We start from the raw sequence: 25,295 nt of genomic DNA on the forward strand, positions 1-25,295 counted from the left end.
TTTCCCAGCACCTTCCTGATAAACGCAACATTTTCCCAGTTTGCGGCATATATATTCACCAGCACCACTGCCATTCCCTCTAGCTTCCCGTTAACCATAACAAATCTGCCTTCCCGGTCTGCCTCTATCCTCCCCACCTCGAATGTCACCCTTTTGTTAATCAGGATAGACACCACCCCCTTGTTTTAAAGTCCAGTCTTGAATGAAACACTTGCCCGACCATTCCCTTCTTTAAACTAATTTTGTCTCCAGCTTCAGGTGTGCCCCCTGTAACATGGCCATGTCCGCTTTTAACTGTCTCAGGTGTACGAACACACGGGCTCTCTTAACTTGCCCATTCAGTCTACGAACATTCAATGTAACCAGTCTGGTCAGGGGGCGAGGGGGGCTTTCCCCCCTCCCAAGTCGATCATCCATGACCTTTCCTAGGCCAGCTACTATCCCATGTTCCACACCTGACTTGATCCACCCCTTGGCAGCAACTGCCATCTGATCTCCATCTCCAGTCTCCTAGCTGTCCTTTACTGCTTACATATGTTGAGAAATTTCCTGAAAAATCCATCTTAAAAACCATTTTAAAAAACCACAAAGGGCGAGAGCTGCTGAATGTGCGACCGTTCACTCCATGGATGTCACCGGAAGACCACTGGTGGTGATTTTAACCTGTGTGGGTCACCACACCTCAGGCGAGGGCAAGGTTGAGAAGGTCGGGCCTTCATTAATAACCTCAGCCAGTTCGGGAATTGAACCCGTGCTGTTGGCCTCGCTCTGCATCATGAACCAGCTGTCCAGCAAAATGAGACAAACCGCCCCCAATACCATACATCTTGCGAGAAAGGGTGGACACAGAATTGAAGAGATTGGAAAAACTGGGTATTATCCAGTCAGTTCAATTCTCAAAGTGGGCTTCACCCATAATCCCTGTGTTAAAGCCTGACAGGTTTGCCCACATCTGTGGAAATCCAAAATGAACAGTTAATCAGGCTAATAAAAGGGGCAGCACGGTAGCATGGTGGTTAGCATAAATGCTTCACAGCTCCAGGGTCCCAGGTTCGATTCCCGGCTGGGTCACTGTCTGTGCGGAGTCTGCACGTCCTCCCCGTGTGTGCGTGGGTTTCCTCCGGGTGCTCCGGTTTCCTCCCACAGTCCAAAGATGTGCGGGTTAGGTGGATTGGCCAGGCTAAATTGCCCTTAGTGTCCTAAAAAATAAGGTTAACGGGGGTTGTTGGGTTACTGGTATAGGTATATGTCGGCTTGAGTAGGGTGATCATTGCTCGGCACAACATCGAGGGCCGAAAGGCCTGTTCTGTGCTGTACTGTTCTAATTCTAATTCTAATTTACATACATATCCAATCGCCAAGATTGAAGACTTGTGCACAAAGCTAGCTGGAGGTCAGTCTTCTACAAACCTAGATATGAGATATCAGCAACTTGAGTTAGATGAGGCCTCCCGATGTTATGTTACGCTAAGCAAAGTACAAAGGTTTGTTTCAGTACATGCACTTATCCTTTGGTGTGCCATCGGCATGTGCTATTTTGCTGAGAACAATGGAAAGTCTATTGAATGGTCTGCCATGAGTCGGAGTATACCCGGATGATGTTTTGGTAACTGGATCGTCAGGAAGTTGAGCAACTATCTGACTTAGGGAAGGTGTTAAAAAAAGTTCAAGAGGCTGGAATACGTAGCAAGGAGGAAAAATGTACTTTTCAAGCCACAGAGGTAGCCTAGCTGGGTACCATGTAGATGCATAAGGATTACACCCCATAGAAGACAACGGCAGAGCAATAAAGGAGGAACCGCCTCCAGACACATACCTGAGCTCACATCATTCTTAGGAATGGTGAATTACTATGGGCATTTTCCACCAAATTTGTCGACACTATTGACCCCTTTGTATATACTACTAACCAGCGTTGGCTTTGGAAGACACCCCATGTAATTGTTACGTTAATCAAGTTTATTGGTACATTCAGACTTGTCTAAGGAATTGGTGTTAACCTGTGACTCCTCTCCATCTGGCGTCAGTGCAGTACGGCCCATTGTGTAGACAGCTTTTATAGTACACCTTGTTAAACGACTTAGAGGCTGAAAAAGTCTACTCTCAGATTGATAAAGAAGGCTTGTCATTGGTATATGGAGTAAAGTTATTCCACTCAGTATGTATATGGGAAGAACTTTACACTATTATGGACCGCAAACCACTCTCAAGTCTTTTTAAAGATAAGGCTTTTTCCCCAATTGCATCCGCAAGAATTCAGCACTGGGCGTTAATTGTGTCTACGAATGGATATACATTCAAGCAGCAGCCTGGAACACATATTGTGAATGTGGATGCTCTTAGTCACCTGTAGCACCTCCCCCCGTACCGTAGGAAATTGTTACGGTGATGCGTTTCTTGAACACCTTGCCAGTTTCGATGCAGAAAATCAAGTATTGGACAAGCAGGGATCCACCTGTTGTCCAAAGTGAGGCACAGGATTCTAAGGGGCCAGTGAGCCACTTTCTGAAGAGATGAACCCATACTATATACAAAAGGATGAACTACGTTGTGAAGATGGCATCATACTTTGGGTTCCAGAGTAGTCAACTCTCTACCTGTAAGGGATTCGCTCAGTGCCCAACAAGGAGTACTGAAGATGAAGATGCTCACCAGGAGTTATGTCTGGTGGTCTGGCATCGATATTGACATTGAGAGTCTGGTGAAGCACTGTGAGCCGTGCCAAATGCAGCAAAGGTTGCCTGCTACGGCCCCACAGCACCGGAATGGCCAGGCCGACCACCGGAAACAGTTCATCGGAAACAGTTCATCGGAAACAGTTCATGTTGATTTGTGGGGCATTTTTGGGCCCAAAATGTTTGCTTCTTGTTGATGCCCTTTCAAAGTAGATGAAAGTGTTTGTAACAAAGTTAATGATGTCTCACAATTGAGAAATTGCATCAGTGTTTTTCCGACCCACGGGATATCTGGGGCGGAATTCTTCCCCCCCCCACACGCCGGGTGGGAGAATCAGCGGGGCGCCGAGCGAGTCCCGCCACGCCGCCCTGGCACCCACACGCGATTCTCCCACCCCCCCCCCAAACCTGCGCGGCGAGATTCACGGCTGGCCGCTCGGAGGATCGCCGCTCGCCATTTGTAACGGGTGAGCGGCGATTCCCCGGCCCGGATGGACCAAGAGGCCTGCCCAACACAACACTTTCCCACCGCCGCCATCCACACCTGGTCGGTGCCAGGGGTAACAGCGCGGGTAAGCTGGGGAGGTTGCCTGTGGGAGGGGATATCCTGCACGGGGGGGGGGGCTCAAAATGGGTCTGGCCTGCGATCGGTGCCCACCTATCGGCGGGCGGGCCTCTCTAAAGGAGGACCTCCTTTCCTCCGCTGCCCCACAAGATCGATCCGACATTTCTTGCGGGGCGACCGCGGGGAGGACGGCAACCGCGCATGCGTGGGTTGGCGCCGGCCAACTTGTACATGCGCGGGTCATGTCATTTACGCGGCACCGGCCGCGTAAATGACATGACCCGCGTATGTACAAGGGGGCGGTTAGCAGCCTCCGACGCCAGAGTGAAATTTGCCCCTGAAGTCCAGGTGGAAAATGGAACAGCCTTTACGAGTGGTGAATTTCAACGTTTCGTCTCCTTAAATGGTGTCAAACACATCAGGACTGTGTCTTACCACCCAGTGTCCAATGGACTGGCTGAATAAGTAGTCCAAACCTTCAAGACATCTCTTAAGCAGCAGACATGGGTGACCCTGGAGACCAGAATCTCACAATTCCATCTGAGCTAGAGAACGACTCTGCACTCTGCGATGGGAGAGTCGTCAGTGGAGTTGTTGACGGACTGGCGTCTTAGAACTGTGATGAATATCACGTTCGCCATAGAATTCGGTTTGAAATAAGGCATTAATACAAACAGCATTTTAATTCAAAGTGGAATAAAACCACTTCAGCTAAAGGTCAGGTAGAGGTTATCACCTGATGGGGGAAACTCGGAGCTGGTTTCAAAGGCTCATTATACAAACAAATACAAGATAATAAAGGCCTTTCTTTGACAGACCATAAATTCTTTGGGATCACTCCCTACACCTATAAATATTCAAAACATGAGGACAATGAATTCTTCAGAGAGATAAGTACACAAATCCTTTCATAACTATACCTCTTGACACTGAGAATAACACCCTCACAAAAAGAACACCCTATCTAAAGAACATGACAACCCTGAAAAAAGACAGGCCTCTATATGAGTCCCCTTTGCCAATATATCTTAAGACACCTGACATTTACACAGACGCTACGATCATTAAAATATGTATTGATGATAATACATCCAATTAGCCATTTGACTGTAGGTAATTAACCAATAATAAGTGACAAGATAACAGATGCAGTCCTTGACTGATAGGAGAATTTTATGTACATAAAAAGAGGGGCATTTTGGCAGAAAGGTACCTTCTCACTCCCCTGCAGGAGTTTGGGTCAAAGCTCTGTTCTTCAAGCTTGCCTCGTCAGACAAAACCTCAGATTTTGTAAGTATGTTTTTGTTTAACTTGTTAAAAAATGTATTAAGAAATTGATTGGAGATACTTTGGGATTTTCCATGTTTCAGATATATCTCATTCTATTGAGAGAAGTTAGTGTGTTAGCAGATAACATAGGACTGTTAACGATTTTGTATTGATAAACGATAACCAAAAAGACTGTTAGTCAACTTATATTTTTTAACTCTGCAATTCTGTATGTATCTATTGTGAGTATTTTTACAAGAAAAATACTTTGATGAAAATTATACTGTGTAAGAATTACTCTCAAAGTTTAAACACCTAGACACTCATTTAGGAAGCCTTAAAAGGCTAGGACCAACGACGATAGAGGTAAAGATTTAGTTATGAGTGACATATCTGAACTTTCCCCATAAAAAGTAACTGAGGTCCTGTTTAACTGTCTGAGACCTGGAAAAGCATTCTCCCTTCGTGAGATCTATTCTGAGCCTTGGCAGGAAAACAGGTTTCCCTCTTTTGGTGGGTTAATCTAGAGCATAGGTTATCAATAAAGTATTATCAGGTCCGGAATAACCTAAATCTTTCACAGAACCAGACTACTCCTGATGTTTCCGGATTTTCCAGGGAGGGTAGAGAACAGTCCGTGCAGCCAGAAGAAAAATCACGATTCTGGCAAATCAACTTTCTGTGGAGGAAGTCACGTATGTGAAATATTTTGGCAGTGGAACGTGTTAGGTCCCAGGAGATATTTTATCAAAAACAGAACCTTTGTCTTATGAATTGAATGTACAAGGAAGAATGGTCCAGAAGCAAATAGACCATTGACAAGGGTAAGAGTGTCCCAGCAGCCAGTCCTGCCACCTGAAACCATGTTGCCAGCAGGAAACATTGGCTATCCAAGCAGTAATGAGCCAGCCTGTGACAGGTGAGTCCGTCATCCCCATGGAAACAGATATAGCTGAGGATGGAATGGGTATTGTGGTTTCTGCAGAAAGCACCTCTAGTATCACCCCTGTCAGACCAGTTAAGCCTCTCCACTAGAAGTCGGAAACCGCCTTTATGATGGACTCATTGCTCCAATTAATGAGCAATGAGCGTGGCCAATCCACCTACCCTATGCATCTTTGAGTTGTGGGGCCGAAACCCACGCAAATTCGGGGAGAATGAGCCAGCTCCATCTGGACAGTGACCCAGAGCTGGGATCAAACCTGGGACCTCGACCCCGTGAGGCAGCAATGCTAACCACTGCGTCACCGTGCTGCCAAGAGAGGGAGGGATTTGATGTTCGTCCACTTTGTGGGCATCTGCCGAGAGGGTCACGTGGCCCCGGGTAACCAATCAGGGACCAGGGTGGCAGATCACCCTAGCAAGCGGGGGTTTCTGTATCAGTTCGATCCTGGAGGCTGACTCGCAGCCATGATGCTGGACACCTGAATGAAATGAAATGAAAATCGCTTATTGTCACGAGTAAGCTTCAATGAAGTTACTGTGAAAAGTCCCTAGTCGCCACATTCCGGCGCCTGTCCGGGAGGCTGGTACGGGAATCGAACCGTGCTGCTGGCCTGCTTGGTCTGCTTTATAAGCCAGCGATTTAGCCTTGTGAGCTAAACCAGCCCCTCTGCATCGTAGTCATATGTAAATAAACTTTGCAGTTGTTATTCACCTAACTGGCGAACAAGAAATATTCCACTGAGATTCATTCATCTTCAAATTAGAATCACTTTAACATAATGCTTGTATTTACCAGATTGCACAACCTCAGAAATGGGCTTGTCTTGTACATGAGCCATGTGTCCCAGGACGGAGAAGATGGCAAATCCGGAAAACACACTCGTAGCACAATTAACAACACAGACAACGATGGTATCGGTGTAACAGTTGTTGTGGAATTTGTTGTAGGATGACAGTGTGAGTAAACCTCCCCAGCTGATGGAGGTAGAATAGAAAATTTGTATTGCAGCATCTTTCCAGACCTGGGGAATAGAATGGAAAATTATTCAGCACCGGGAGATTTCAATAAAGACCTTGCCATTAATTTGATTCTCATCTTATATATTACTGTACCAAAAATAAATGATCCACACACATGGATTGATACAATATTTAAATAAAACATTTTCTCATTTAACCTTTTACAGACGACTGTATTGAATCATAGCATTTACAGTGCAAAAGAAGGACATTAGGCCCATCGAGCCTGCACCAGCTCTTCAAAAGAGGTATTGAAACAGGTATCGAAGAGTGGATGGCAGCCATTACACTTCATCATGATCCCATGACATCCTTTCATTACCCATCGTGCCCCATCCTGCCTCCCACCATCTATCCTGTCCCATCATAACCCCATGGGGTTACTGGGTTATGGAGCTGGGGTGGAAGTGTGGGCTTGGTAGGGTGCTCTTTCCAAGAGCCGGTGCAGACTCGATGGGCTGAACGGCGTCCCTCTGCACTGTGAATTCTATGATTCTATGATGATGATAATGATCACATCTTGCTCCACCTTATTCCTTTCAGTCTGTTACCATCGAGAAGCCAAAAATCATAAATTAACCACTCTGGCGTATCCTCAGGATTGAGGTGAAACTTTCACCCGATTCTCTTAAAATCTGGCCCAGAAGCGAAGAATCCAAAAGCAACACTCAGGCTTTTAACTGTTCATCCCCAAGGTTCAGGAGACAAATAAACAGAAACCAGAAACAGTTTGAGTGAAAATTACAGCTGGGATTCTATGGATTATTCTGGTGTGTTTACCTCAGCATCAGCCAGTTTGGAGAGGTCTGACTGGCTTCCAATGTAGAAGTCAATTCCTTTGTAGGCTCCCTCCAGGGTAAGACCTTTGATCAGGAGTATGGTCAGGACCACATAAGGGAACGTCGCAGTGAAATAAACCACCTGACCATGGAGAGGAGCTTGTTAGAGTTTCCTGTATTACTGGTACAACATTTACAGCACTGAATCCAATTGAATGCTAAACTGGCAGCGGAGAATGATCCAAAAGACAATTGGGGTAGTCAATATATACATGAAAGAGTGAGTTAAAACCTGAGCTGCAAATTAGAACTGAGTTTAAATCGTACTATTAGATTATATACATTATTTCTAGCCCAGATTGAGGATAGTTTCTCCTTTGTCCAGGAAAATTGAACATAGTTTGATGAATATATTTAACTGCGCACCATGACTCCTCGGAGTTTCTTTGTCATTTCCATTTTTCAGACAAGTCAATTCACTCAAATAAAACCATGACCCTAATCTGCCCAATGACTGAGCCAGTCCTGCCCAGCTCTGAAATCCCCGAGAATGAGGGGCACATTTCAAGGTTTTGGGAGCGTTGCTGTTGTTTCACTCAGGAGGAAGATTATCAGATCTCACTCAGGCCCAAAAATGCTCATGAATTATGGATCTCGCATTTAACAATAGCAACCAAAGTCTCTGTTCGCACAGCACCTTTAATATCATGAAATATACCAAAGCGCTTCACAGAAACATTATCAAACAAAATATGACACTGAATCGTATAAAGAGGTATTGGTTGGACATGGAAGCACGCCCCTGCCAGCCCCACCTCATCAGCTGAAAGTCATGGGTGAGCCCACATCCGAGAAGCCTCAAGCTGTCTGTCTTGACAACAACATATTATTACAATCACCGACCAGACCCCAACATTCAACGTAGTTGAATTTTGGAAGTTATCCATTCTTGACCAAGATTGACACAGGGGCAAGTGCCAACATACTACCTCTGCCAATTCTAAAATATGATGTGTAGATGCAGGCGTTGGACTGGGGTGAGCATAGTAAGAAGTCTTACAACACCAGGTTAAAGTCCAACATGGACTTCAGGTGAGGAAGGAGCAGTGCTCTGAAAGCTAGTGTTTGAAACAAACATGTTGGACTTTAACCTGGTTTTGTAAAACTTCTTACTGCAATTATAAAATACAAACGGATGGTCATGGTGAAGCCTACTGCTGTGCAACTTTCAGTGTAAAATGGTTCATTAATTCCACGTGCAAGTATGAAATGAAATGAAATGAAATGAAAATCGATTATTGTCACAAGTAGGCTTCAAATGAGGTTACTGTGAAAAACCCATAATCGCCATATAATCATCGCTTGGCATTCTGTGAACTCTAACTGGTGATAATCCATTGAATCAGTCAAACCCCACACTGCAGATCAACCTCAGGAACCAATCCAATCACCTTAGTTCAAACCTAACATTGAAGTATCCTGAACGTTTTGACAAAATTGGCAGTGGTCAATGGAGCTGCAAAGTTACTTTTCCAGGAGAATACAAGTCCGCCCATTGATTTGGTGCATATTTTGTATTTTTTGAACTGTGAAAAACCGTGATTGAAGGATAAAAGCAAATTACCATGGATGCTGGAATCTGAAACCAAAGGGTCACCTGGACTCGAAACGTTAGCTCTTTTCTCTTCCAACAGATACTGCCAGACCTGCTGAGATTTTCCAGCATTTCCCTTTGGTCATTGAAGGATGGCCTGAATCAACTCAGCATGCCCACGAGCACCTGAGACCATTTTCTCTTCATTGAGAATTCATCTCCCAGCGAGTAATTTTTAAAGATATAACATCACACTGGAATCTTTGCAACGTGACATTCTTCAACAACTTCATTGCTCAGACATGGACATTTGGGCAGCACGGTAGCACAAATGGTTAGCACTGTGGCTTCACAGCGCCAGGGTCCTAGGTTCGATTCCCTGCTGGGTCATTGTCTGTGTGGAGTCTGCACGTTCTCCCCGTGTCTGTGTGAGTTTCCTCCCACAGTCCAAAGACGTGCAGGTTAGGTGGATTGGCCATGATAAATTGCCCTTAGTGACCAAAAGGGTTAGAAAGGGCTATTCGGTTGTGGGGATAGGGTGGAAGTGAGGGCTTAAGTGAGTCAGTGCAGACTTGATGGGCCGAATGGCCTCCTTCTGCACTGTATGTTCTCTAAAACGATTGGATGAGAAGACTCATAAGAGACACAGTCTATTGGCCGGGCATGAACAATCAAATTGACATCATCATCAAAAAGTGCTAAGCACGTCCAGGGCATTTGCCAAGTCAGCAAAGGGCCATTAATTCCACATGAAATTCGTACCCATCCTTGGTCCAAAGTCACATCTGGCCTGTTTCATCTCCATGGCACTGACTTCATCACCATGATGGGGTACCGAGTACCCCATTATTCAACAATTGCACAATACATCAGACCAACTGTCACGAACAATCTAAGTACTTAGGGGCAGCACGGTAGCATGGTGGTTAGCATAAATGCTTCACAGCTCCAGGGTCCCAGGTTCGATTCCCGGCTGGGTCACTGTCTGTGTGGAGTCTGCACGTCCTCCCCGTGTGTGCGTGGGTTTCCTCCGGGTGCTCCGGTTTCCTCCCACAGTCCAAAGATGTGCGGGTTAGGTGGATTGGCCATGCTAAATTTCCCGTAGTGTCCTAATAGTAAGGTTAAGGGGGGGAGTTGTTGGGTTACGGGTATAGGGTGGATACGTGGGTTTGGGTAGGGTGATCATTGCTTGGCACAACATTGAGGGCCGAAGGGCCTGTTCTGTGCTGTACTGTTCTATATCTATATCTACTCTTTTCTGTTCATATACAGTCGACAATTTATTGGTAAGCCAGTTCAGGATATATGTGCAAAGTGGAATAGCACTCACACCAGTTGATTTAACTGCCAGCGACCATTAGCTGCCTTGGACCCAGACTTCCAAACATATCTTGGAGGAAGTCCAACCTCTGGGGTCTGCTGGCCAATCAAACAGGAAAGGTGGACAATGCAGGGCTTGGTCCCCAACAAACAATATTCCTGCAGCTAGGTAAAGGATGATATTGGGGTGGGGTAGGGATTTCACCGGGTGAATCTGACAAGGACCACACGAGGAAATGCGCTGGCTGTCATTGAGAGGGCAGATCGACAACAATGAGGGGGTGTGGGTGGGGGGGGGGGGTACCATGGCGGGGCACCTCCATTGGTTCAGGATGAACTCCCACTCCAGCCACAGCATGCAGCAAGGCTGCCGCAGGTCATTTAGCATCCTCACCAACACGGTTTGGACACCCACACCACTGCTGGTCAAATACCTGCAGTGAGATGATGCCCTGAAGTGGACATTAGTTGGCATTGTTGCCTTTTTCTTTTACTTTGTCTTTTCTGTGGCTCTATTCCAATTATGGCAATCAGTGAGTTTGCCCTTCTTTCTATGTTATCTACGTCCGAATGCTTAGAGTCGCCAGGTATCAAATGATATCACCACAAGTTTCAACCGGCTATCGATCAAAAAGCCAAACACCAGTTAGTTAGTTCAAGGTCAAGGGTACTTTATTTACACACAATTAGTCATGCAACATAAACACTACTAGTTAACTACACCTATCGACTAAGACGACCTGTACTTAACTTCGGGCACCTGACTTCGGTCAGAAAACAGTGGCCGCTGTTCGCTTCTGGATCTATCGTATTCGAATGAGTAACTTCTGCTCAGCTAGACTCATCTGTATGGTAGCGAGCGTTGAACTTGGACTCGCTTCTGGTGTTGCTGCACTTGGCGATGGGCGTGACCGGGGTACCAAGACCAAGAGAGCGCGAACATATGGCAAACTTTTCTTCTTATACTCGAAGGGGGTTTCACACACTCTTGGGCGGTCCTTCGATTTGGGCCTTACTAATTGGGTGATCCCTGATCACTCCGTTTGATTCCTTAGCCAATAAGTGGGCGGGTATCTGGATGGCTGGGCGTGTCCCAAGCATTGACCCCATTGTTTGCGTTTCTCTTGAACTGGGAGTGGCGCCGAAACGTCTGTGACTGTACTGGTTGCTCGAGTACCAGTCCTTTGTTTTGGTGAAGATGGGCAATCAAATGCTAATAAGGCCCCATTAAAATGCAAATTGGAAGGAGTTTCAATACCATCTGGACTCCTTGCTGACAAATATGCATTTCAGAATCTGAGCCTGTCTGAGTCTTGGCTTGTCCATTTTACCCGTCAGGCTTTGCGAGTTTCTCTGTACCTAGTTGGAAGTGGCCAACAAGATCCCAACATCCAAGAATGACAATGGCACAGATCACTCTGAACAATTAAAGATTCCATACCAGGTTAAAATTAATAGATTTCAGAGATTCATCAGTTATATAGACTGAGGTAATTGTGACTAAACATGAACATGTAATATAAATAGTTATACTTCTTTGCAAACAGGGAATGTATCTTTAAAAGGGAGATGGTGTAATATACCTTTAAGGGAGATCAGCATGACACCGCCAGCAGGACGCCATGCGGCCCTGACTTAGATTCGCTTTCGCTTCTGAATAGAGCACACACACACAGCTCTGCTGCTGAGGTCTTCATGCTTTCTGCCTTTGTATAAATGTGCCTGATGTACTCTGGGATAACACAGGCTGCAACTCAATGCAGCTTTGACCAAACGATACTCCAGACTTTGAAGTAAGTTCAGTGATTTATTGAACCATTAGCACTTCTCTATGAGTTCGACTCTCCTGCTAATCTTGCTATAGTAACTCAGTCGAACTAACCAGCGTGCTCTCAGCCATGTGGTGGGTGTGATGCTTCTGATCTGCCCCTATCCTACTCTCTAAGTGTCGCCTGTGGGAAGAGACAGAGCATGTCTGCCCTGTCCTTATATATGGGTTGTGTAGTGCCCCCTTGTGGTAGTGTCACCTCTGGGTGTCTTGACTGCCCATTGGTCGTGTCCTATTCTATGTGTTCATTAGCTGTATGTCTGCATGTCATGACGTCTCTGGTGCTCCCTCTAGTGTTTACTTAGCCGTAGTGTATTTACATTAACCCCTTGTGTATTTACAGTGATGCATATCACCACAGTGCCTTGTGTTAATAATGGATCCCGCACTTGTTCACACAATCCCTTCTGAGCAATTGTTGCTTATATCAGTGTCACAACACGTCATTCACAGTCAACTTATCTTACCTTTCCTGAAGATTTGATTCCTTTTGATAGCGCTGCCCCAATTATCAACCAGGTTAGAAGCAGACAGAGGGCCAAGTACCACACTACCTCCCCAGTCTCATCCACTGAATGGCTCCGGTTTAAAGCCACTTTACTAAATAAAATGACAACAGAAATTATTTTGTGCAAAAATACTGTTCATTACATATTTGTGCACTATTAGTTACAACATACTAAATAGTCAAATGGTCATGGGCATTTGCATAATATCCAATTTAAACAGAATCAGTTCTACTTTTAAAGTAAATTTTTGGCAAGTTCAGAGAATAATTTTTATATCCGTCATGATTTTTTCGTCCCAATTTTTATCGATTTTATTTAAAATCCAAAACGATTAATACATCCTGATGTAGAGCTGATTTAAATTGGAGGAGTTCCAAACGGTCCTTCACTGACTGTGTTACATTGCACTGTTAAAGCTACCTGGGTTAGTCTGTGTCTGCCAAATAATTCAGCTCCTTCATATTGTTTGTGGCCATCTAAGATGGTCACCTACAAAGGACCATGGGAATTATGGCCAACCCAGGACTCAGACAGATACAGAGCCTATGAGTATCTCAAACAGAGGTAACCAGACCTGATTGAAACCCCCGCTCATTTGATTTTAATGGCCCATTTTCCCAGGACACTAGAACTCCAATCAAGCAACCGGTACAACCACAGACTGATCGGTGCCACTCCCCTTACTCATTAAACAGGACAAACAGGGGTGGCACGGTGGTTAGCACTGCTGCCTCACAGCTCCAGGATGCCAGGTTCAATTCCGGCCTTGGGTGACTGTCTGAGGAGTTTGCATTTTCTCCTCGTGCCTGCGTGGGTTTCCTCCGGGTGCTCTGGTTTCCTCCCACAGTCCAAAGATGTGCAGGTTAGGTGGGAGGTTGGCAATGCTAAGTTGCTCCATTGTGTCCAAAAAGATTGGGCGGGGTTGATGGGTTACAGGGATAGGGTGATGGCGTAGGCTTAAGTAGGGTGCTCTTTCCAAGGGCCAGTGCAGACGCGATGGGCTGAATGGCCTCCTTCTGCAATGTAAATTCTATGATCTATGATTCCCCCAATGAACCTTCCCAAGAGAAAGCTAATGCTACAGCTGTGCAGGTTCTGGGTGCAGCTATTGTACTCATTTACTTACTCCCAGTATTGCTCACTTGGGCCCTGGTGAGGAACGTAGATTTCTGATCCATTTGGACAAGTTTCATTGTTTACATGCAGCCATGTTGTATTCACAATTTCAAAACATCCATCATCCAGAGTGAGATTGCAGAGTGGATCTAGAAATGGGAAATGTGTTTTAGAATTACATTTCACTGGGAATGATGCTGTCATTTCTCGGGATATAATCAGGATCACTGTTTCACTGTTAACTGAATCAGCCCATCCACATTTATGACATGGTAGGGGTTACCGATGGGTCAGAGCACAAAGATACAGTCTGTACACTCCACTGACAGCACAGTCCTGCTCCAGTACTCACTCTTTGTGTGATGGTAGATTTTATTTAATGATGTGTTATCCGTGTTGGTCTGACATCGACTGCAACTGGATGTAGTAAAACGAGAAGCAGGCTTCCGACACAGGAGATGGTCCAACACTGTTTTATTGAATCTGTTGATTGCTGCACACAATCTGCTGTGGGTTGACACTCTATTAACCTAACTTATAACCTCCTACAGGCTTGACCAGACTAGCTCTCTATCACATGGTGATGATGTTCATTGGCCTGTGAACTGCGACTATCTCCCTAGCCGTGTCCTGTAAGAGAGGAAGAGCCTTCATGCCCTGTGGGCTTTATAGTGGTGGTGTCCTGTCTGGTGATTGGTTGTTCTGTGTCGTGTGTGTTCATTGGTTATCCTGTGTGTCAATCACTGCCTGTCTGCATCTCATGATATACATGAGTGGATATTATGACATTCAGCAGATACGCTCCTACCCAGATTAAAAGATTGAAGTCAGAGGGAGACTGTCCCTGAGTGACTCAGTGAGCCTATTTGGGAAATTAGGTCAAAGTGGGAATGGGGGAAAGAGTGCTTTAGGGTCTGGTTTACTGCAAGAAGTGTGACTTAGAATGTGGCAATTGGGTAATTTTTGATTTCTAACTTTCTGAGCCTTCAGGAAGTGGTTTTACTCTGCTACAGGAGAAGAAGATTGGGCAGCAGGGTAGAATGGTGGTTAGCATAAATGCTTCACAGCTCCAGGGTCCCAGGTTCGGTTCCCGGCTGGGTCACTGTCTGTGCGGAGTCTGCACGTCCTCCCCCTGTGTGCGTGGGTTTCCTCCGGGTGCTCCGGTTTCCTCCCACAGTCCAAAGATGTGCGGGTTAGGTGGATTGGCCAGGCTAAATTGCCCGTAGTGTCCTAATAAAAGTAAGGTTTAAGGGGGGGGGGTTGTTGGGTTACAGGTGTAGGGTGGATACGTGGGTTTGAGTAGGGTGATCATGGCTCGGCACAACATTGAGGGCCGAAGGGCCTGTTCTGTGCTGTACTGTTCTATGTTCTAAGATCGTCATTTGGTGAGTATCTGGTTTCGTCTATTCTTAAGGTTCAAAATAGTCTAGCAACTGGTGGCAAGATTAATAAAGCAAAAGTAAAATATATAATTGAATAAAAGAAATAAATAGTTAATGAGAATACATTAAAGATGGCGGGAAGGGTGATATATCACAGCTGCAGCATGTGAGAGCTCCTGAATGCCAGGGTGATCCACGACAAACATGTCTGTCATAAGTGTTTGGAGTTTGAACAGATTTGGCTCCAGGCCTATGCGCTGGAGGCTGAACTAAAGACACTGCAACACATCAGGGAGGGAGAACGTTACCTGGATGCTTTGTATCTGGAGGCAGTCACACATCCTGGATGTGGTCTTCCAATTTGGTCAGGGGCAGGAGAATGTGATTGAAAATGAGACAGGTAAGAGCATCCAGCAGACTGAAGCACAATTGCCTTTACAATTGTCCAAAAGTTTTGAGGTTTTTTTCAGCTTGTTTGAATGAGACTGGGGCTGTAGGGTAGATGAGCTGCCTGGTCCACAGCACTGTGGTACGGGAAGCCATTAAAGTGGCTGGAGCAAAACAAATGTGATGGTCGCAGGGGACAGTATAGTCAGAGGGATTGACACCGTTCTCCGCGTGAGTCCAGGTGGCTGTGCTACCTGCCCGGTGTGAGGGTTTGAGGCATCTGCTCAGGGCTGAAGAGGAATTTGCAGTGGGAGGGGGGAGGGCCCAGTCATCATGGTTCATGTAGATACCAACACCATAGGCAGTGCAAAGGAGGATGTTGTACATAGTCACTATGAGGACCTGAGTGTAATATCCCGCACGAGACTAGCGTGGTGGGAGTGATTATCTTCCCCATGGCTCTCATGGAATACGAGCTCCCCCACTGAGGGTGGGAGGAACTCCATTTAGCATTGTATAAAAGGTCGGGCAGTAAGACACCGACCAGGAAAAAACAGAATCTACAGGAAAGTGTGTATACCGTGATAGTAAACAAATCAAAGCCTTTTATTTTAAGCAGCGTGGACTCTCCGTGTCCTTATTAAATTGGGCACCAAATTCAGAAGCAGAACCTCAAAGGTCATAATCTGTGGATTCTTATCTCAGCTAAATGCAGATTGTCATCGGGCAAATCAGATTACAGAGAACAATGCGTGGCTCAAAGACTGGTGTGGGAGAAGTGGGTTTTGGTTCCTGGGGCACTGGCATCGGTACTGGGGAAAGTGGGATCTATACCATTAGGACGCCCTGCAGAGACCAGCGTTCTAGCAAGCCGCATAAGCTGGGAAGTAGAGGGATCTTAAACTAAATAGTGGTGGCAAGGGGTCAAATCTGGGAAGATGTGGAAATCAAAGAGCAGAGGCAAGATAAAAGGGAAAGGTATTACAGGAAAACTGAAACAGACCATGAAAGGAAGGGATAGGGAGTACAAATCGAACACTAAATCAACAAATGGGATCAGAGGTTATAGAAAGCAGAAAAGGATAAACCTCAAGGCTCTGTATCTGATTGCACAAAGTATTAGAAACAAAACAGATGAAATGAGAGAGCAAGTAAAAATAAATAAGTACGATTTGGTAGTCATTACGGAGACATGGCTGCAGGCAGACATGGATTGGGAACTGGTTATTGAACAGACGTGATATTTAGGCCCGACAGGAAGTCAGGAAAAGGTGGAGGAGTGTCTTTGTTGTTTAATGATGGTATCAGCACCATAGAGAAGGAGGACCTAAATTCAGGAAACTAGGATGTGGAAACGGTTTGGGGCAAGGTAAGAAATCACTTGTGGGAGTCATGTGCAGGCCCCCTCAGAATAACCGCATGGCAGGGTGGAGCCTAAAGGAATAAATAATTGAAGCTTGTCAGAAAGGCACAGCAATAATCATGGGAGAATTTGGTTAACATATAGATTGGATAAACCCAATGGGTAATGGTAGTCGAGATGAGGGATTCATGGGATTTTCAGGGATCGCTTCTTCGAATAATATATTTTGGAGTCAACAAGAACATAGAACAGTACAGCACAGAACAGGCCCTTCGGCCCTCGATGTTGTGCCGAGCAATGATCACCCTACTCAAACCCACGTATCCACCCTATACCCGTAACCCAACAATCCCCCCATTAACCTTACACTAAGGGCAATTTACCATGGCCAATCCACCTAACCCGCACATCTTTGGACTGTGGGAGGAAACCGGAGCACCCGGAGGAAACCCACGTACACACGGGGAGGACGTGCAGACTCCACACAGACAGTGACCCAGCCGGGAATCGAACCTGGGACCCTGGAGCTGTGAAGCATTGATGCTAACCACCATGCTACCGTGAGGCCCTAAGAAAGTAGGTTATACTGGACCTGGTGTTGTGCAATGAGATGGGAGTAATCAGTGATCTTATTGTGAAGGTGCCCCTAGGTAGCAGCAATCATGTACATTCAGTTTGAGGGAGAGAGGAATGGGTCTGAGACTAGGGACGGGATTCTCCCGAATCCCCCGATGGCCCGACGGCGTCGTAAAAAAATGTTGTGAACCGCTCCGGCGTTGGGCCAACCGGAAGTTGCGGAATCCTCCCCTGAACTGGTGCCGGGATGTGGCGACTAGGGGCTTTTCACAGTACCTTCATTGAAGACTACTTGTGACAATAAGCAATTTTCACTTCTGGGGGCGAGGCCGGCAGTGGAGGGGTTGGCGCGACGCCGAAGGGCCGGCGCAAGTTAGCGCATGCGCAGAACCGCTGCCGTGGATCCGCGTATGCGCAGACCGGCTGGCGTATTCTTGCACGTGCGCAGGGAGATGTCTTCTTCATGCCGGCCATGACAGAGCCCTACAGAGGCCGGCGTGGAAGGAAGGAGTGCTCCCACGGCACAGGCCCACCCACAGATCGGTGGGCCCCGATCGCAGGTCAGGCCACCGCGCCCACCCCCCGCCCCCCCCCCGAGTCGGATCCCCCCGCGCCCTCCCGAGGGTCGCACCAGCCAGCCTACCAGCCAGGTCCCGCCATGTGGGACCATGTCCATTTCACGCCGGCGGGATTGGCCAGAAACCGGCGGCCGCTCGGCTCGGGGCGTGGAGAAATGCTGGGGGGGGGGGGGTCCGATTCCAACGGCCCCCGACCAGCAGGGCGTGATCCCCTCCCCCGCCTGAAAACCGGTGACAGAGAATACGGCAGCCGGCTTCGGAAGGGCGGGGCAGACCAGAAAGGTTAAAGATAGAACTTTGACCAAAGAGTCATCTGGACTCGAAACATTAGCTCTTTTCTCTCACTACAGATGCTGCCAGACCTGCTGAGATTTTCCAGCATTTTCTCTTTTGGTTTCAGATTCCAACATCCAGAGTAATTTAGTTTTTAAGATAGTGTGGACTGGTGCCATGTGGGTGCTGGAATCACACAGGTACAAACGGAGTCATGTGTTATGTTGGGAGTGTGGGAGTCTCCTCTGGGCGTGTGGAGGCACACAGCATGTAAGAACTGCTCAGTATTCTCAATAATTTTTTTTTGTTGTTACCTACAGGGCACCAGCTATAGCAACCCTGTACTTCATTGCTTTTATATTCATTTACGGGATGTGGGCGTCGCTGGTTAGGCCAGCATTTATTTCCCATCCCTAGTTGCCCTTCAGAAGGTGGAGGTGAGTTACTTTCTTGAACCGCTGCAGTCCTTGAGGTGTAGGTACACCCACTGTGCTGTTAGGGAGGGTGCTCCAGGCTGTTGCACCAGTGACAGAGAAGGAACAGCGATATATTTCCAAGTCAGGATGATGAGTGACTTGGAGGGGAACCTGCAGGTGGTGGGGGTCCCAGGTATCTGCCGCTCATGTCCTTCTCGATGGTAGTGGTTATGGATTTTAAAGGTGTTGTCAGAGGAACCTTGGTGAGTTACTGCATCAAACCGTGGTGGAGGGTTTGAATGTTTGTGGAAGGGGGAGCAATCAATTGGGCTGCTCTGTCCTGGATGGTGTTGAGCTGCTTGAGTGTTGTTGGAACTGCAGTAATCCAGGCAAGTGGAGAGTTTCCATTTCACACCTGACTTGTGCCTTGTAGATGGTGGACAGGCTTTGGGGGATCTGGAGGTGAGTTACTTGCCATAGGATTCCTAGCCTTTGGCCTGCCCTGATAGCCACAGTATTAATGTGGCTAGTCCAGTCCAGTTTCTGATCAATGGTAACCCCCAGTATGTTGATTGTGGGGGATTCAGCGATGGTAATACCATTGAATGACAAAGGGTGATGGTTAGATCCTCTCTTGTGTAGGTCATTGCCCGGCACTTGTGTGGTGCAAATGTAACGTGCGACTCGTCAGTCCAAGCCTGGATATTGTCCAGGTTTTTCTGTATTGTGACATGGACTGCTTCATTATCTCAGGAGTCACGAATGGTGATAAACATTGTGCAGTCATTCGCAAACATCCCCACTTTTGACCTTATGATGGAAGGGAGGTCAATGATGAAGCAACTGAAAATGGTTGGGCCTCGGACACTACCCTGAGGGACTCCTGCAGTGATGTCGTGGAGCTGAGATGATTGACCTCCAGCCACTAAAATCATCTTCCTTTGTTTCAGGTATGACTCCAACCAGCGGAGTGCTTTTCCTCTGATTCCTATTGACTCCAGTTTTAGAGATAGATAGAGATAGAGAAATACAGCACAGAACAGGCCCTTCGGCCCACGATGTTGTACCGAACTTTTGCTCGGGCTTCATACTTGGTCAAATGCTGCTTTCGCGTCAAGGGCAGTCACTCTCACCTCACCTCTGTCATTCAGCTCTTTTGTCCATGATTGAACTAAGGTTGCAATCAGGCCAGGAGTTGAGTGACCCTGGCGGAATCCAAATTGTGCATCCGTGAGCAGGTTATTGCCAAGTAAGTGCCGCTTGATAACACTGTTGATGACTCCTTCCATCACTGATAGGGCGGGAATTGGCTGGTTTGGATTTGCTCTGTTTCTTGTGTACAGGACACATCTGGATAATTTTCCACATTGCCGGATAGACACCAGTGTTGTAGCTGTACTGGAACAGCTTGGCTGGGGGTACAGCTTTGGAGCACAAGTTTTCAGTACCATTGCCGGAATATTGTCAGGACCCATAGCCTTTGCAGTATCCAGTGCCTTCAACCATTTCTTGATTTAATGTGGAGTGAATTGTATTGGCTGAAGACTGACATCTGTGATGCTGGGGACCTCTGGAGAAGACTGAGATGGATCATCCATTCGGCACTTCTGGCTAAAGATTGTTACGAAAACCTCAGCCTTGTCTTTTATACATATGTGCTGGACTTGTCCATCATTGAGGATGGGGATATTTGTGGAGCCTCCTCCTCTAGTGAGTTGTTTAATATTCCACCACCATTCATGGCTGGATATGGCAGGACTGTAGAACTTAGATCTGATGCGCTTGTTGTGGAATCGCTTAGCTCTGTCTATTGCTTGCTGTTTATACGGGTTCACACACAAATAGTCCCGTGTTGTACCTTCACCAGGTTAACACCTAATTTTTCTATATGCCTGATGTTGCTCCTGGCATGCTCTCCCTGCATGCTCTTTATTGAACCATGGTTGATCCCTTGGCTTGGTGGTAATGGTGGGAGGGGGAGGGGGGGGGGTATCCTCAATGTGAAGACGGGACTGTCTCCACAAGGACTGCAGGGTCAAGGGGGAACTGCGCATCTACTACAATGCCGACCTATCAGACAAATTAAATAAGGTCCTGGCATACACTCTCTTGAATTTATCAGTCCCCGAAGTGGTCAAGAAATTTGAGTCTTTTGTTTCTCAAATGGAGGAAGAGAAGGAGGATCCTGAGATATTGTTGAAAATGTTCGAGCATTCATCATGCTAGTAAAGAATTATATTGATAGACACATGTTCAATATACCAACCAAAAATGTGATTTATCAGTGACACACAGCGACACTAAAAATCCAAAGAAATGCACAGCTCCTTTGCCAACAAACTTGTGAGAGATCACATTCTGTACGGGATCCACAATGGTGTGAGCTACAAGCAGATTCTTCTCTAGAGATATCTAACGCTGAAATCTGCCATCAGCATCTGTATGCTGAACGAGCAGTCACAAAGAAGAAGCAAGGAACTAAGGCAGGAAACAGATGTTTTTGCAGTGCAGTGTCCTACCTCAACTGCAGTGGCCATCACTACATGTCTGACATTGAGTAAACACTGCAACAAATGCAACAAATGGAACCATTTTGCAAAATGCTGCAGATTCAAGCCACAGCAGCCTGCCTATACCACCAGCCACATCGCAGCCAGTCACTCCTCCAGGGTTGAGAGCACAAACAGGGTAAATGAACTGGAGCTCAATCAGAGCAACTAAGCTACTGAGCCTGCAACAACACTCTGCTGTGAGAGTATCAACACCACTACGGAGAAGGGTGAGATGTTGCCTGGCTTAAACATTGCCTGTAGCAGCGCAAAACTAAAAGTAAAGATCGACGTTGCAGCAAAGTGCAACGTTCTGCCCGGGCAGTTGTTGCAGCAAATCGACCCACATTCTGCACCAGATCCTAACACCCGGGTGGACCTCATGGTATATGGCAGACAAACTATCCACATGGAAGGCGTGGCCACTCTCGGTTGCACACAGGGCAGCTTCCAATTTCATGTTGCTAACCAAAGTATAAGACCACTACTGGGTCTTCAGGACAGCATCTGAGGTTAATCCACCTTGGTCCAGACATCCACACTCTGCAACGCTGGGCCCAGCGATGATCGAATATAAAGACCCATTCAACTGCGACACTATTGGAAAGATACCTGCAATATACCACATGAGACTAAATAACTCGGTATTTAACTCCGAGAATACCACCAATAGTCATGAAGCAGAAAGTTGTTGATGAGCCGGATCGAATGATGACATGTCCTAACTCCCATAGACGAGGCCACAGAATGGGTTTCAGCAATGGTGGCTGCAGTAAAGAAAGATAGAACAGTCAGGGTCTGTATTGATCCAGTTCACTTCAACAAGGCGCTGTTCAGGCTTCATCACCCCACGAAGATGTTTGAACAGGCGATGGCAGACATGCCCAATGCCAAAGTTTTCAGCACCCTGGATGAGAAATGCGGGTTCTGGAAACTCCTACTGGATGAAGAATACTCACTACATTTATTTCTCTGGTGGACAGCTACCATTTCCTCTGCACGCCCAACGGGACCTCCACTGGCAGCGAGGTCTTCCAACGTCTCTGCAGGACAACCCCCTGTGAAATCATCATCGATAACATCTTTGTCTCGTCCTCAACAGAATTAAACCATACAGCTGATGCTTAACCCTGCTAAATGCAGATTCAGGGTCAGGCAGATTCACTTGATCACAGCTGATAGTGTGAAGTCAGGTCCAGACAAGACAACGGCTATACGACCAACCCCATGAACAAGCACACTTTGCAGCGCTTCCCTGGTATGATGAATATGATGTTACAGTGAAATCACCAGACCCCTTCATCAGCTCCTCCACCAAGATGTTGACAAGAGAACCACACTTTAGTGTTCAACAAACTCTAACAGGCACTCTTAGCCCCTCTGGTGATAGAGTACTTTGATGTTTGAGCTCCTGTATTCCGATCAGGAGATGCCTCACAGCACGGACTTGGTGCGGTTTTCACCCAGAATGGCAGACCTTCGCATCAAGGTTCCTCACTGAGACTGAGACTTGTTTTGCCCAAATCGAGAAGGAATATCCTGCCTGTCAGAAATTCCATTGCTTTATTACGGTCATCCTGAAGTGTTGCCACTCATCATAATTCTAAAAAAGCCTCTTCACACTGAGTCTGTCTGACTGCAGCGCATGGTGCTCAAGCTGCCGCCTCAATGTCATCTGCAAATGTGGTGAAGCGCTGTTCTTGGCAGAGGACCTTTCCAGAGCCTTACTAACCACCACTGACTGAGCAGATTAGCAGGAGGACATTGACATCATGACCATTCTTTCCTCTTACTGGATCGAGGAACTGAAGGAAATCCTACAGGCGAATCTCACATGCAGGCAGCTCGACGATATCATTGTGAAAAGCTGGCCTGAGTCCTCAAAGGAGCTTTCCCATGAGCTCCACACATTTGGTTCTATGAGAGAGGAGCTAATTGTACAAGATGGACTGGCACCGTGTAGTCGGCGATTTGTCTTCCTCACCTCTCTGCAGAGGTACTCCAACAAGCAGTCTACTAAGGAGGCAGCCAGATACAGGGTAAAGAAATCCCTATGCTGGCCCTCAATGTGCGGACATGGAGAGGGAAGTATCGAGATGTACATCATGCAACGTATTAAAGCCGCATCAAACCTCAGACACACTGCACCAACGTGAGGTCTTGGATCTCCGATGGTCATTTACAGAGACTGATATCATAGAATTTACAGTGCAGAATGAGGCTATTCGGCCCATCGAGTCTGCACATGCCCTTGGAAAGAGCACCCAAACTAAGCCCACACATCCACCCTATCTCCAAAACCCTGTAACCCCACCTAACCTTTTTTTGGACATTCAGGGGCAATTTTGCATGGCCAATCCACCTAACCTGCACATCTTTAGACTGTGGGAGGAAACCGGTGCAGACTGTGGGAGGAAACCGGACCAGAATCCCTGTCTCTAAGATCTTCTTGCAACCGAAAGTTGAAATCAATGTAAGTGGTGCCCTCGGTAAGCAGCGACGAAGAATAAACAGATATTATAAGCGAAATGCTCGCACACTCTGTCCTTTAGAATCTGGGGCGAAATTCTCCGACCCCCCGCAGGTCGGAGAATCGCCCGAGACCGGCGAAAATCCCGCCCCCGCCGTGGCCGGAATTCTCCGCCACCCAGGAATTTGTGGGGGCGGGAATCACGCCGCGCCGATCGGCGCGCCCCCTGCGGCGATTCTCCGGCCCGCGATGGGCCGAAGTCCCGCCGCTGAGAGGCCAATCCCACCGCCGTGGTTTCAACCACTTCTGGTGGTGGCGGGATCGGCGGCGTGAGCGGGCTTCCAGGGTCGTCTGCACGTTCTCGCCGTTTGTGCGTGGGTTTCCTCCGGGTGCTCCAGTTTCCTCCCACAGTCCAAAGACATGCAGGTTAGGTGGATTGCCCATGCTAATTTGCCCTTAGTGTCCAAAATTGTCCTTAGTGTTGGGTGGGGTTACTGGGTTATGGGGACAGGGTGTAGGTGTTAACACAGAACACAGAACACAGAACAGTACAGCACAGAACAGGCCCTTCGGCCCTCGATGTTGTGCATAGCAATGATCACCCTACTCAAACCCACGTATCCACCCCATACCCGTAACCCAACAACCCCCCCCCCCTTAACCTTACATTTTAGGACACTACGGGCAATTTAGCATGGCCAATCCACCTAACCCGCACATCTTTGGACTGTGGGAGGAAACCGGAGCACCCGGAGGAAACCCACGCACACACGGGGAGGACGTGCAGACTCCGCACAGACAGTGACCCAGCCGGGAATCGAACCTGGGACCCTGGAGCTGTGAAGCATTTATGCTAACCACCATGCTACCGTGCTGCCCGTTGGGTACCTTGTCCTCTCCCATCTCATTCACGAGATGGACGCCTTATGTAGCGGCTTCCTTGGGTCTAACCGGCACCCCTGCAAGTGGTCACCTAGGCACCGATTAGTATCCTAGGCGTCACAGCACCTGGGAGGTCTCCCAAGCCATAAGAGAACCCTGGGTGGTCAGGAACAGGGTAGAGTGGCACCCTAGCTCTCCTCTTGGCACCCGGGGACCTTGGCACTGCCCAGACGCCAGAAGCACTGTCATGGTGCCTGGGTGTCATCCTGTCACTGCCTTGGGTACCCAACCTTGGGTATGGTGCTCTTTCCAGGAGCCGGTGCAGAATCGATGGGCCGAATGGCCTCCTTCTGCACTGTAAATTATATATTCTGAATTCGCCCTCTGTATACCCGAACAGGCGCCTGAATGTGGCGACTAGGGGCTTTGCACAGTAACTTCATTGCAGTTTTAATGTAAGCCTACTTGTGACAATAATAAAGATTATTAGATTGTTATTATTACTAAGGCTGCATGCTGTCTGGGGTTTGCTCTGCGGGACCGGTTTAAGTTCTGCTCCCCCTCGTTAGCGGGGACCTGCCGAGCACCCGTTCATCTGTCCCCGACAAATCAGCCGGCGGGACACTCATTTGCGGCATAAAGTCTGTGAGGCCTCATTATGTTGCCTAATTAACGTTAGATACCGGTGATGATCACGCCGGTTCAGCCGTCAGGACACACCCAGTAGATCCCATTCGTTACCACAGTTAGAACAAATTCGATCAGAACACACCCAGAAAGAATGAGGGAACAAATGAGT

General features: G+C 47.3%; 1 protein-coding gene across 6 annotated transcripts in view; it reads right to left on the reverse strand.

Annotated features, from left to right (window-relative positions):
- The window catches only part of LOC119952363 (sodium- and chloride-dependent neutral and basic amino acid transporter B(0+)-like), a 109,605-nt gene that overhangs the window by 46,043 nt on the left and 38,267 nt on the right, over window positions 1-25,295 (reverse strand). For 5 of the 6 annotated variants that reach the window (XM_038776064.1, XM_038776062.1, XM_038776063.1 and 2 more), the window contains 4 exons: window positions 13,631-13,769; window positions 12,463-12,595; window positions 7,255-7,395; window positions 6,248-6,476 (listed from right to left, as the gene is read on the reverse strand). In XM_038776064.1, the coding sequence (XP_038631992.1) occupies window positions 6,248-6,476; window positions 7,255-7,395; window positions 12,463-12,595; window positions 13,631-13,769 (642 nt within the window). The remainder of the gene's footprint in view (window positions 1-6,247; window positions 6,477-7,254; window positions 7,396-12,462; window positions 12,596-13,630; window positions 13,770-25,295) is intronic. The other variant, XM_038776061.1, reaches the window with a different exon arrangement.

The sequence above is a fragment of the Scyliorhinus canicula genome, chromosome 17 (genome assembly GCF_902713615.1).
Source record: "Scyliorhinus canicula chromosome 17, sScyCan1.1, whole genome shotgun sequence".
Classification (NCBI taxonomy): Eukaryota; Metazoa; Chordata; class Chondrichthyes; order Carcharhiniformes; family Scyliorhinidae; genus Scyliorhinus; species Scyliorhinus canicula.